Here is a 13,354-nt window from a genome sequence, read left to right on the forward strand (position 1 = left end):
TTATAAATTGCCTGGCTGGGCTGATGAGACAGTGGATTGGCACAGTGAGATGGAACAGAGTAAATAGGCATTTTAATGTCATAGATTTAGCTGGTGGTAACTTGTGGAATAGACACTGGCTGGAATGCGATTTTAACCAATCAGCATTCAGGACTAAACCCACCCGTTGTATAAATGAAAATAATGTGCAGTAGATTCTCTCAATTCCGTAAAAAAACATGGTGAACATTACTTGAATATATCTTTAACAAATGGGATATCTGTCTTTTATATCTCCTACATTGTAATAGTAGTAGATAGTCATATTCCAAATATTGTATTAATCTTGAATGCTATTACACCAGGTATGTCTCTTTTCTAGCCCAATATTAAATACATTTTTTCATGAATAAAGACATTCCATAGTGACAGCATGCAAGATAAGTCATTGTACAATGCCTGTACCTGCTTGCAGCATGTGTCCCACCACATCTGAAGCTACATCTTCAGTACACTGTTTCAATTGGATAATCACAGTTTGTGTCGCTGAGCAGAAAACAAGCAACTATTAAATCCAGTTTTTAGATGCTACCCCCTCCCAAAATAAAATGTAATATGGATGGCAATGTTTTGTTCTAGCATTTGCACACGTTTCTTCTACTTCCCATCCGGGGCAGCATGGTGCCCTCATTGGATGGCTGATTACCTAGATAAACAGGTGTTCGTGCAAAGTGAGAATACAACATGGAACCCATGTTTGATTGGGGGAGGTAGCATCTAAAAACTGGATTTAATGGGCGCGTTCAACATTGCAGCTGACTTTAAAAACAAGGCAAAACTGACTTATCTAGAAATCACCCAGCATCATAAATAACTACTCAGTATTATTTATAGATCAGTCAGTCATAATTTTCCCATGATACATCACCATTTTGATGCTCTTGAACACAGCTAATACTTTCTTGGTCACTGCTCAGCGACACAAACAGTGATTCTCCAATCAGAACAGTCTACTGATTATGAATGTAGCTTGGGACCCGGTACACATGCTGTTAGCAGGTTGTTATTGGACCATGTCACATTCACATGCTAATAGGAACTCAGACATGTCTAACTTGCTGATTCGTTGAATGTGGCACGTGTGTATAATAATGTGCAGTAGATTCTCTCAATTCCGTAAAAAAACATGGTGAACATTACTTGAATATATCTTTAACAAATGGGATATCTGTCTTTTATATCTTAGTTCCGACTAGCATGTGAACGCAGCATTAAGTTTACCATATGCTTCCCAGTCTAAACAGTTCTGGCATATATTCGGATAGAATTTGGCAACATTTTTGTTCATTTTAGTCTTCGCTGTTGGTGCACATATTTTTTCTTGAGGCAAGTCGAGTTTGGTAGTGGAAGTCTACACCCCTTCATTGGTGATTGGTCATAAATTCTACTCCTAATAAGACTGAGAAATAGTTTTTGTTGTCCTTCAATGAGAGACGACTAGTTTTCATGCATATTTCACTTAAGAAATACTGCACCAAAGATCTGAGGTAGATGTAAAATTGCTCGACTAAGACCTCAGCAAAAATGTAAAAATGAATGACAGATTTCTTGATTTACTTTAGATTAATTCAGACTATTTCGAAGAAGTGTTTCTGACTATGTTGTTGCTACGGTGGCTCAAGATGAACAAACAATAATATTGCCGCTTTTTCCTTGTTTTTCAAATTAAAAGGTTTTTAGGGAGTATAAACACAGACGTTCGCCTAGCCTAGATCTGCCAGGAGCAAACCTAACCTATGTATGCAAACGTCTTTAGACTTTGTCTCATTCATTTATTAGGTTGCATTTACACAGGAAACCCAAGTCTGGATTTTTTTCCACTAATTGGTATTTTGACCAATTACATCAGATCTTAACTTTGCCATATTGGGCTAGGCTCTTTCCCTCCAGTCTGGTCGCTTCCTTGCCTTTTCTCTTTCTCTTCTTGACCAATGGTAGGTCTTGATAATTGAAAGACTACTAATTGGTGAAAGTCATTTCCACTAAATTGGTAATTGAGACTAGCCATAACAGAATATTTGTTAAATGAGAAAACCAGTGTTGATATATTTTCATAATGGTTTAATAATCTAACATTACACTGTGGCCAATAACGTTAATAAAAAAAACAATAAGCAGCAATCAGCCTTTATGTATTTGAATGTCGGGAAAATACACATGAACATATAAAACCCCAATTAAATGTTTGGCGAGTAGCCATTCGTTTTGTTGAGGTGAGGCCGAGGATGTCCGAGGAAGGCACAGTACAATCACAGGGCAGCAGGAACTGTCTTTGTTGCTTGATTACCAAAAATGTCCGGCTGCATCAGTAAAAACAATTGTTGCTCACTATATCCAGCCAGAATTAGGACCATGAAAAAAAAAGTTTGGCTGGAGCTTTTCTGAGCGGTTGGCTATGCATGTACATTTAATGCTGATTGGTTTTGGTTTGCCCACTATAGTGCTGTCAGGGTAGATGTTCAGGCCCATACTGAGCACTTGTCTTGTCACCAACACACAGCTGTTTCCATTAGAGATAGTTCTTTATGGTTGCGTGGTTAGGTTAAATGGATGAGCAACACCTTTAAGATAGAAAAACATCATGTGGGAGTCTGTCATTACCATAGATAGATGGACTCATCTGTTAGTGTCTTCTGTCACAGCATGGGCAGTTCCTTTGAGGCGATCTCCATTTTGAAGATGTCAATTTTCTTCACGATTAGCTGATCACTCTTGAGGACCTGGTAAGACATGACTCCAGCAAAGTTACCAAGAGGGATCAGCAAATGAAGTTGGAAGTCCCACCCAATTGACTACATTAAAATGATGGAAGCCCTCAATGGAGCTGCCCATGCCAATACGGCCTTTTGGCCACTAGAGGCCCCTATAATTCTTCTCACATCCAAGCGCCGATTGGTTGGATAAACAGCAGTGTGAAGGGTGATTGTCAGGGCTGCAGGGCAATCAGACTGAGAGGGCCGATCTTTGTACAATCAGCCTCACCCCACACATTCAACAGATCAGAGTGAACAGTTGCACCAAAACACTGCATACATTTCCTTCTGAGACACAACCCTGGATCAGCAAGTGTAAAAATGTATCCTGCTGGACATTCTTTTTTGCCATCGATCAACCTTTATTTCACAAGTAAAAAAAAAAAAAAAAACTACAATAGTGTTGCAGTAGAGAAGAGATGTTTAGAATGATTATGTGGCCACGGTGGTGAGAAGCTAGGTTGGGAGTTTTCCCAAGAAGATCGGGGTTAACATCCCTGCTATTGCAGCAAGTGCCATGGAAATATTTGATGACAATTGAGATTGTATGAATATTTGTCCCCGAAAACTCAATCATAATTATTCGCAAAAATACAATTCTAGTGTGGAATCATTCCTCAATCAAGATTCACTAATGAATTGTCAAGTACATATACACGAATAAAAGAGTATTTTTAATGGAACGTAATATAAATTGTTTTCTTTGTGTTTGGCAAGTCAGGTGGGCCAGGTTTCCCTTTGAAAATCTAGAGATCAATCTCTATAACTAAGAAAAACTAGGGGCTCTCGAATAAGTATTCAGAGCCTTTGTCATTTTCACATGAGAAATATACACCAAATGCTACTTCACCAAGCAAAATTCATGAGTTAGGAAGCAAACCTCTGTTACTGAAACAACACAGTACTCTCTAATTTGGTGTTAACTATTACTAAATCATTAGCCTTAATGACTCAGCCTAAAGTCAAGTAGAAAATGTTCTTGTTTCAAAAGGTAGCTTACTAACTCACTCGTTTCATGAATTCACCTTCTCCACCCTCAAACATCTGCTACAAGTTAAATGCTCTGTATGTAAGTATCCTGACAGCTTCCCCAGACATAGATTACAAATAAGATATGTATATATGTACATCATATTTACAGAGCGTTCCAACACAGATGCAGGTGTTAAGGAGGATGTGAGGGGAGGCCCCCTGTGGAAGAGGCAACGTGAGCTCTAGTGATAAAGCCAAACAGCCAGGGGGTGTAGGGGGGGCTGGGCTGAGTAGATCATCATTTTCATCCCCGGGCTGCTATAGAAAGGAAAACAATTCACAGGTAATTCATGGCCTCATTAGCATCTGAACATTAGTTGCCATTTCTACAGTCACCTTTATAGCCTTGCTACACTTTGTAGACCAAGTCTTTAAAAAGTCTAAACAAAACAAAGGCACATTGAACATTACTGTTCAACAAGTAAAGCCTATAACATAGTAGCTATTAGGAAGAGAAACAAATAATTAGAGTAGGGTCGGTGTGTGTAGGTTAGTTTTAGGCTCCAATGCTATGGCTGGGTTAACAATCTATCAAAGAAAAATAAGTGATATGATTTTAGGGTATGTTCCATTTGACCCATTAATGACGAAGTATTGGCCGTTTGAAATCAATACTTAAAAAGAAAAATCACGATTGAAAAACTAGTCAGTGATTCATAGGCTGTATCACAACTGGACGTGATTGGGAGTCCCATAGGGCGGCGCACAATTGGCCCAGCGTCGTCCGGGTTAGGGTTTGGCCAGGATAGGCCGTCATTGTGAATAAGAATTTGTTCTTAACAGACTTGCCTAGTTAAAGATAAAATAAAATAGAGCAATTGCGTTACCAGTATCGGTGTACTGTATTAGACGCAGACTTTAGGGTGCTGGAGATGAGAGCAGTTGATGTACACTGCTACTTCAATGTATTTTGTCATTTAAAAAAAAAGGTCTCACTTAGTGCCCCCTTGAAAGCCTGCATGACTGGTTTGAGTCAAAAGGGGAAGTAACTAAGTTATCTCTACTAAAGATTAATTGTGAAGATTACCCCATGCATGCAACCAGATCATGCCAACAGTTACACTTGCATTTACGCAGAGAAAATTAACAAAGGAGAACGTTGGACAGGTGCAGATTGATAAAGTAGAGGTGACGCGAAGACCGATACAGTGGGGCAAAAAAGTATTTAGTCAGTCACCAATTGTGCAAGTTCTCCCACTTAAAAAGATGAGGCCTGTAATTTTCATCATAGGTACACTTCAACTATGACAGACCAAATGAGAAGAAAAAAAATCCAGAAAATCACATTGTAGGATTTTAATTTATTTATTTGCAAATTATGGTGGAAAATAAGTATTTGGTCAATAACAAAAGTTTCTCAATACCTTGTTATATACCCTTTGTTGGCAATGACAGAGGTCAAACGTTTTCTGTAAGTCTTCACAAGGTTTTCACACACTGTTGCTGGTATTTTGGCCCATTCCTCCATGCAGATCTCCTCTAGAGCAGTGATGTTTTGGGGCTGTTGCTGGGCAACACAGACTTTCAACTCCCTCCAAAGATTTTCTATGGGGTTGAGATCTGGAGACTGGCTAGGCCACCCCAGGACCTTGAAATGCTTCTTACGAAGCCACTCCTTCATTGCCCGGGCGGTGTGTTTGGGATAAGTGTCATGCTGAAAGACCTAGCCACGTTTCATCTTCAATGCCCTTGCTGATGGAAGGAGGTTTTCACTCAAAATCTCACGATACATGACCACATTCATTCTTTCCTTTACACGGATCAGTCGTTCTGGTCCCTTTGCAGAAAAACAGCCCCAAAGCATGATGTTTCCACCCCCATGCTTCACAGTAGGTATGGTGTTCTTTGGATGCAACTCAGCATTCTTTGTCCTCCAAACACGACGAGTTGAGTTTTTACCAAAAAGTTATATTTTGGTTTCATCTGACCAGATGACATTTTCTCAATCTTCTTCTGGATCATCCAACTGCTCTCTAGCAAACTTCAGACGGGCCTGGACATGTACTGGCTTAAGCAGGGGGACAGGTCTGGCACTGCATGATTTGAGTCCCTGGCGGCGTAGTGTGTTACTGATGGTAGGCTTTGTTAATTTGGCCCCAGCTCTCTCCAGGTCATTCACTAGGTCCCCCCGTGTGGTTCTGGGATTTTTGCTCACCGTTCTTGTGATTATTTTGACCCCACGGGGTGAGATCTTGCGTGGAGCCCCAGATCGAGGGAGATTATCAGTGGTCTTGTATGTATTCCATTTCCTAATAATTGCTCCCACAGTTGATTTCTTCAAACCAAGCTGCTTACCTATTGCAGATTCAGTCTTCCCAGCCTGGTGCAGGTCTACAATTTTGTTTCTGGTGTCCTTTGACAGCTTTTTGGTCTTGGCCATAGTGGAGTTTGGAGTGTGACTGTTTGAGGTTGGGGACAGGTGTCTTTTATACTGATAAGTTCAAACAGGTGCCATTAATACAGGTAACGAGTGGAGGACAGAGGAGCCTCTTAAAGAAGAAGTTACAGGTTTGTGAGAGCCAGAAATCTTGCTTGTTTGTAGGTGACAATACTTATTTTCCACCCATAATTTGCAAATAAATTCATTAAAAATCCTACAATGTGATTTTCTGGATTTTTTTCCCTAATGTTGTCTGTCATAGTTGAAGTGTACCTATGATGAAAATTACAGGCCTCTCATATTTTTAATTGGGAGAACTTGCACAATTGGTGGCTGACTAAATACTTTTTTGTCCCGCTCTATTTTTGTTTTATGGGGGGGATTATCACAATGGTATTAGTACGAATAAAAAGCAACCTTACCTTATTCACACCTAAGAAAAGGGGAAAGACACTGTAAGACACAAAAACGTGTGACACAGAACAGTGATTTCAGGTACCTTAAACCACTGAAAAATGTTCTCTGACATTTCAGAACAACCCTTTCATCCCCCTGCTAAATACAGTATTCCTTCATTTTTACTTTTAAAATTGATTAAACAAATCACACACATATACACAAGAAATATCATGCATGTATGTTATGCAAAATTATCATATAATTCTACACAATTATGCTTCAAGTAAGCACAACATTTATAAAATATTGATAGAAGTCAAGACTGGAAAGCAGAGGTCATACTTGCATACACACACACACACACACACATACATACAAAAGTATGTGGACATCCCTTCAAATTAGTGGATTTGGCTATTTCAGCCACACCCGTTGCTGACAGGTGTATAAAATCAGCATGACAATGCCCCCTGTTCACAAACTGAGGACCATACAGAAATGTTTTGTCAAGATCAGTGTAGAAGAATTTGACTAGCCTGCACAGAGCCCTGGTCTCAACCCCATCAAACAACTTTGCAATGAATTGGAACACTGACTGCGAGCCTGGCCTCATCACCCAACATCAGTGCCCGACCTCACTAATGCTCTTGTGGCTGAATGGAAGCAAGTCCCTGCAGCAATGTTCCAGAATCTAGTGGAAAGTCTTCCCAGAAGAGTGGAGGCTGTTACAGCAGCAAAGGGGGGACCGACTCCATATTAATGCCCATGATTTTGGAATGAGATGTTCGACAAGCAGGTGTCCACATACTTTTGTATAGATAGCTATGTATATACACACATACACTACCGTTCAAAAGTCTGGGGTCACTTAGAAATATCCTTGTTCTCCATGAAAACATACATGAAATGAGTTTCAAAATGTACAGGAAATATAGTCAAGACGTTGACATGGTTATAAATGATTATTTTAATTTTAATAATAATTGTGTCCTTCAAACTTTGCTTTCGTCAAAGAATTCTCAATTTGCAGCAATTACAGCCTTGCAGACCTTTGGCTTCTAGTTGTCAAGTTGTGGAGGTAATCTGAAGAGATTTCACCCCATGCTTCCTGAAGCACCTCCCACAAGTTGGATTGGCTTGATGGGCACTTCTTACGTACCATACGGTCAAGCTGCTCCCACAACAGCTCAATAGGGTTGAGATCCGGTGACTGTGCTGGCCACTCCATGATACAGAATACCACCTGACTGCTTCTTCCCGAAAAAGTTATTGCATAGTTGAGCTGTGCTTTGGGTCATTGTCCTGTTGTAGGAGGAAATTGGCTCCAATTAAGCGCCGTCCACAGGGTATGGCATGGCATTGCAAAATGGAGTGAAAGCCTTCCTTCTTCAAGATCCCTTTTACCCTGTACAAATCTCCCACTTCACCACGCAAAGACCATCACATTGCCTCCACCATGCTTGACAGATGGCGTCCAGCACTCCTCCAGCATCTTTTCATTTTTTCTGTGTCTCACAAATGTTCTTATTTGTGATCTGAACACCTCAAACTTAGATTTGTCTGTCCATAACACTTTTTTTCCAATCGTCCTCTGTCCAGTGTCTGTGTTCTTTTGCCCATCTTAATCTTTTCTTTTTATTGGCCAGTCTGAGATGGCTTTTTCTTTGCAACTCCGCCTAGAAGGCCAGCATCCAGGAGTCGCCTTTTTAAATCAAATTGTCACGTGCCGAACACAACAGGTGTAGACCTTACAGTGAAATGCTTACTTACGAGCCCCTAACCAACAACGCAGTTCACGGTTGACATTGTGACTGCTGTTTTGCGGGTACTATTTAATGAAGCTGCCAGTTCAGGACTTGTGAGGCGTCCGTTTCTCAAACTAGACACTAATGTACTTGTCCTCTTGCTCAGTTGTGCACCGGGGCCCCCCACTCCTTTCTATTCTGGTTAGAGCCAGTTTGCGCTGTTTTGTGAAGGGAGTAGTACACGCCGTTGTACGAGATCTTCAGTTTCTTGGCAATTTCTCAAATGGAACAGCCTTCATTTCTCAGAACAAGAATAGACTGACGAGTTTCAGAAGAAAGGTCTTGTTTCTGGCCATTTTGAGTCTGGAATCGAAACAAATGCTGATGCTCCAGATACTCAACTAGTCTAAAGAAGGACAGTTTTATTTCTTCTTTAATGAGAACAGTTTTCAACTGACCTAAGAAAATTGCAAAAGGATTTTCTAATGATCAATTAGCCTTTTAAAATGATAAACTTGGATTAGCTAACAACATGCCATTGGAACACAGGAGTGATGGTTGCTGATAAATGGGCCTCTGTACATCTATGTAGATGTTCCATTAAAAATAAGCAGTTTCCAGCTACAAGTCATTTACAACATTAACAATGTCTACACAATATTTCCGACAAACTTGATGTTATTTCAATGGATAATTGTTTTTGCTTTTCTTTTAAAAACAAAGACATTTCTAAGTGATCCCAAACTTATGAACTGTAGTGTAAATACATTTACTTTGCATTTGGAAAGTATTCAGACCCCTTGACTTTTTCCACATTTTGTTACATCATAGCCTAATTCTATAATTGGTTAAATATTTTTTTCCTTCTTCCTCAATCTACACACAATACCCCATAATGACAAAGCAAAAAAGATGTTGTATATGTTGGCTAATTTATTATAAATAAACTGAAATCACATTTACATAAGTATTCAGACTTTTTACTCAGTACTTTGACGCACCTTTGGCAGCCGAGTCATCTTGGGTATGACGCTACAAGCTTGACACACCTGTATTTGGGGAGTTTCTTCCATTCTTCTCTGCAGATCCTCAAGATCTGTCAGGTTGGATGGGGAGCGTTGCTGCACAGCTATTTTCAGGCCTCTCCAGAGGTTTGATCGGGTTCAAGTCCAGGCTCTGGCAGGGTCACTCAAGGACATTGAGACTTGTCCCATTGCCACTTCTGCGTTGTCTTGGCTGTGTGCTTAGGGTCGTTGTCCTATTGGAAGGTGAACCTTCCTGAGCAGGTTTTCATCAAGGATCTCTCTGTACTTTGCTCCGTTCATCTTCCCCTCGATCCCAACTAGTCTCCTAGTCCCCGCCACTAAAAAACATGCCCACAGCATGATGTTGCCAACACCATACTTCACCATAGGGATGGTACCAGGTTTCCTCCAGACGTGACGCTTGGCATTCAGGCCAAACAGTTCAATCTTGGTTTCATCAGACCAGAGAATCTTGTTTCTCATGGTCGGAGTCCTTTAGGCAAACTCCAAGCGGGCTGTCATGTGCCTTTTACTGAAGAGTGGCTTCCATCTGGCCACTACCATGAAGGCTTGATTGCTGGAGTGCTGCAGAGATGGTTGTCCTTCTGGAAGGTTCTTCTTCAGAGGAAATCTGGAGCTCTGTCAGTGACCATCAGGTTCTTGGTAACCTCCCTGACCATGGCCCTTCTCCCCTGATTGTTTAGTTTGGCTGGGCGCCCAGCTCTACAAAGAGTCTTAATGGTTCCAAACTTATAACATTTAAGAATGACGCCACTGTTCTTGGGGACCTTTAATGCTGCAGACATTTTTTGGTACCCTTCTCCAGATCTGTGTCTTGACACAATCCTGTCTCGGAGCTCTACGGACAATTCCTTTGACCTCATGGCTTGTTTTTTGCTCTGACATGCATTGCTAACTGTGGGACCTTATATAGACAGATGTGTGCCTTTCCAAATCATGTCCAATCAATTGAATTTACCACAGGTTGACTCCAATCAAGTTGTAGAAACAGGATGTACCTGAGCTCAATTTCGAGTCTCAAAGGAAAGAGTATAAATAACTATGTAAATAAGGTATACGTTGTTTTTAATAGATCTGCAAAAATGTCTAAAAACCTGTTTTCGATTTGTCATTATGGGCTATTGTCTAAAGATCAATGAGGTTTAAAAAAAAATGTAATCCATTTTAGAATAAGGCTGTAACGTAACAAAATTTGGAAAAAGGGGTCTGAATACTTTTTTTTTTTACATACAAATACACACAGTATTTATATTCTTTAATGTAAAAAATAAAATGCTATTCCCTTGCCGGGAGAGATGGATAGAAACCATTAAGGATCAGCCAGTCCCTCCCACCTACTGCCACCATCCTCTTCACCACACCCACCCAGTCAGAACCCCAACCATGCCCATCCTACTTGCGTACTTTTCCAGGAATATAGTTCCGGTCAATGGACTCATCTTGAAGGAACATGTGAAGACAGCGCTCATTCTGGGCCAGGGGATGACCTGCAAGTCTGGTGATAGAGGAGAGAATAGCAGGTTTCAGTTAAATAGCAATCATAGTTGATTATTAGTGGAGTCAAAGGCAGATGGCTGGGAGTTAATTTGATAATGACCTGAAATGGAGACACAGTGATACAGAGAGAAATAATATACCGGTAGACAGAAATGATACACACCTGTTGATGAACTGCTCCAAGCCTACCCTCCGCTCCTCAATGAAGGACTCCTCGAAGATACCCTCATCTCCTCGGAAGGGCAGCTGTCTTTTTAAAGCTTTCCCAGGGAGAGGGGGCACCACAATCTTTAGAAAGCACACAACTTATCAGTAACTTAGTCACATACAAACTTTAATGTATTAAACATTTCTGTTTAGATTAGTATTATACCGGTCCGACATGCAAGCAATTAGTTATGCAGTGTGTAACTACCTTACTGTCTCTCTCCAGCTCATTCTTCAGCCACTCAAAATCACTGTACCTTCTCCGCACAACAGAGTCCTTAAGTTTGAAGATGGGAAGATTTGTCTGCATGTGAAAAAATGTATATTAAATCACTACATTAAATGACAGAAATCCAGGAGTGGCATTTCCAGTACAGAATCCAGTGACATGGTCAGACATCAGTGCTTACACCAGAACCCTTCACTGATGAATCATTTGATCAGCATCTTGTCTCTGAATCTGTGAAAAACACTTCAGTTTTGTGACACTGGTGTGTGGTGCTGTGTCTAATGATAATAGATGGTTTATAATGCAACCACATCTTTAGAGTAGGAAAACACAGAGAGATTGTTGCATTAATATGTTGAGATTTGTAGTAGTAAGTAAGGGTATACAGTAGATATTTTTATTTATTTTACTAGGCAAGTCAGTTATGAACAAATTGTTATTTACAATGACGGCCTACACCGGCGAAACCCGGACGACACTGTGCGCCGCACTACGGGACTCCCAATCACGGCCGGCTGTGATACAGCCTGGATTCGAACCAGGGTGTCTGTAGTGACGCCTCAAGCACTGAGATGCAGTGCCTTAGACACTGTGCAAATTGTGTCTATCCCTCAGCACATGTCTCTGTTCAGCATGCCAGCATGCCCTAGATCTGGGATTTAAGAGACTAGCCCATGTACAAACAGATCTTTCTAATACCATGAAGGTTTAACACCCTAGTGGCTGGTTGCCGATCTCATAACTAGAGCGTTAGCTGGCCCAGTATTCTCCCATCTTGGTCCTGGGGATTCCAAGGGTGTGCAGGCTTTTATTCTGGGTTGGAGAAAAAGCTTATACATCCTACAGAAATCAACAGAGTTTAATAAAAGAGCTATAGCCCATGCTAGTCACTATGTTATCTGGCAGGAGCACTGCTACCAAACAAACACAGTTATTTCACATACTGGCTATTTGATGTTGGTGGTAGCCATCTTAGTAACGACTGCATCAGGAATTTGTATATAACAATTATTTCAAATGACAAAGAAGTGAAAGACTAAGCATTTGAACAGCAAAAAGTCCAGTCTCTCGAAAAACCGTCCCACCCATGTTCCCTCATCATACTAGCGTCACCTAAACTAGGCCCTGCTAAAATCACCGGCCCCGATTTCAATACTGCAAGCTAGTACAAACCTAGAATACTCACCCGCATTCGCACTTCATAGGTGGTGAATCTGTTCCGGCCAACTCCAATTGTTTGTGGGTCATAAACGTCGATTTCAAGAAAATTGCTTGGGGGGCCATACGCATCTGTGAGATCCTGTGGTTTAGAGTTTAATCGGCGAGTATCTGCAACAGTGGGATCCGACATGTTCGGCTTCAGCGGCGGCTGATCTCAAGACCATACAATTGCGAAGGTTCTTGTTCCGCAGCCAATCGAAACAGAGGAAACGCATTCCTCTTTCCCCAAGTATTTACCGGCGTTAACCTTGACCAATTGCAGAAGAGAATGAAACAATTGTGCCAAAATTAAACGAGTGTAAAACAATAATCATACAGACAAAATGTGATTAAAATATTATCAATGAAGAGAACGACTGTTTAGAATTTTAAAGTCTTACAAATTTTACAGGACGGCATATTCTGTTGTAAAATAAATAAATAATTGTTTCCAAAATAAAGACTTTCAGGAGTTTAAATCAGACCAGATGTATATTTTTGTTGTGCATAGGTCTAGCTCTACTGTGTATTATTATTCTGCCTTACATCACGCGCTGCATTCGATAAACACTCCCCAAACAAAGTTATACTCTGAAATACACTGGGAATTGTAGTTGTTGTGCACACTGTCAGATTATTGTTTAAATAAACACACCGTGCCATGTTTATTTAGGCTGATCTTAAAAAGTCAAATGAAACGTGTTGCATAGAACACATCTAACATTCCTATGCTTTTCTATGTTGGGACCGATATTCTTGAAAAAAGAATATCACACTGAAATGAATCATCTTCACAGATCTTTCTGGACACAAATCATTATGTTTGA

General features: G+C 40.5%; 1 protein-coding gene across 5 annotated transcripts; it reads right to left on the minus strand.

The window, feature by feature from the left end:
- Nucleotides 1-2,083: 2,083 nt before the first annotated feature.
- On the minus strand, nt 2,084-13,048 carry LOC115130669 (sorting nexin-12). Of its 5 annotated transcripts, none has more exons than XM_065019685.1 (6): nt 12,929-13,048; nt 12,514-12,795; nt 11,307-11,375; nt 11,055-11,179; nt 10,799-10,889; nt 2,084-4,082 (listed from the first exon to the last, which is right to left on the minus strand). In XM_065019685.1, exons 2-6 carry the CDS (start codon nt 12,676-12,678, stop codon nt 3,894-3,896), a joined length of 639 nt encoding a protein of 212 aa, XP_064875757.1. In that variant the 5' UTR covers nt 12,679-12,795; nt 12,929-13,048; the 3' UTR covers nt 2,084-3,893. The 5 variants fall into 5 exon arrangements, with proteins under 5 accessions (XP_064875757.1, XP_064875756.1, XP_029517890.1 ...); XM_065019684.1 differs by having other exon boundaries at nt 11,307-11,402; nt 12,929-13,045; XM_029662030.2 differs by lacking the exon at nt 2,084-4,082 and adding an exon at nt 6,621-6,637 and having other exon boundaries at nt 11,307-11,402; nt 12,929-13,044.
- Between the last annotated feature and the right edge of the window lie 306 nt (nt 13,049-13,354).

The sequence above is a fragment of the Oncorhynchus nerka genome, linkage group LG6, assembly GCF_034236695.1.
Source record: "Oncorhynchus nerka isolate Pitt River linkage group LG6, Oner_Uvic_2.0, whole genome shotgun sequence".
Lineage (NCBI taxonomy): Eukaryota > Metazoa > Chordata > Actinopteri > Salmoniformes > Salmonidae > Oncorhynchus > Oncorhynchus nerka.

Excerpts from the sequence above, each read along its gene's own strand:
- LOC115130669 (XM_065019684.1), bottom strand. The coding sequence starts at position 12,678 with ATGTCGGATCCCACTGTTGCAGATACTCGCCGATTAAACTCTAAACCA. Across the intron at positions 10,890-11,054 it reads TTGGAGCAGTTCATCAACAG|ACTTGCAGGTCATCCCCTGG; the intron begins GTGTGTATCATT and ends CTCTATCACCAG. Across the intron at positions 4,083-10,798 it reads GGAACTATATTCCTGGAAAA|CAGCCCGGGGATGAAAATGA; the intron begins GTACGCAAGTAG and ends TCCTTTCTATAG.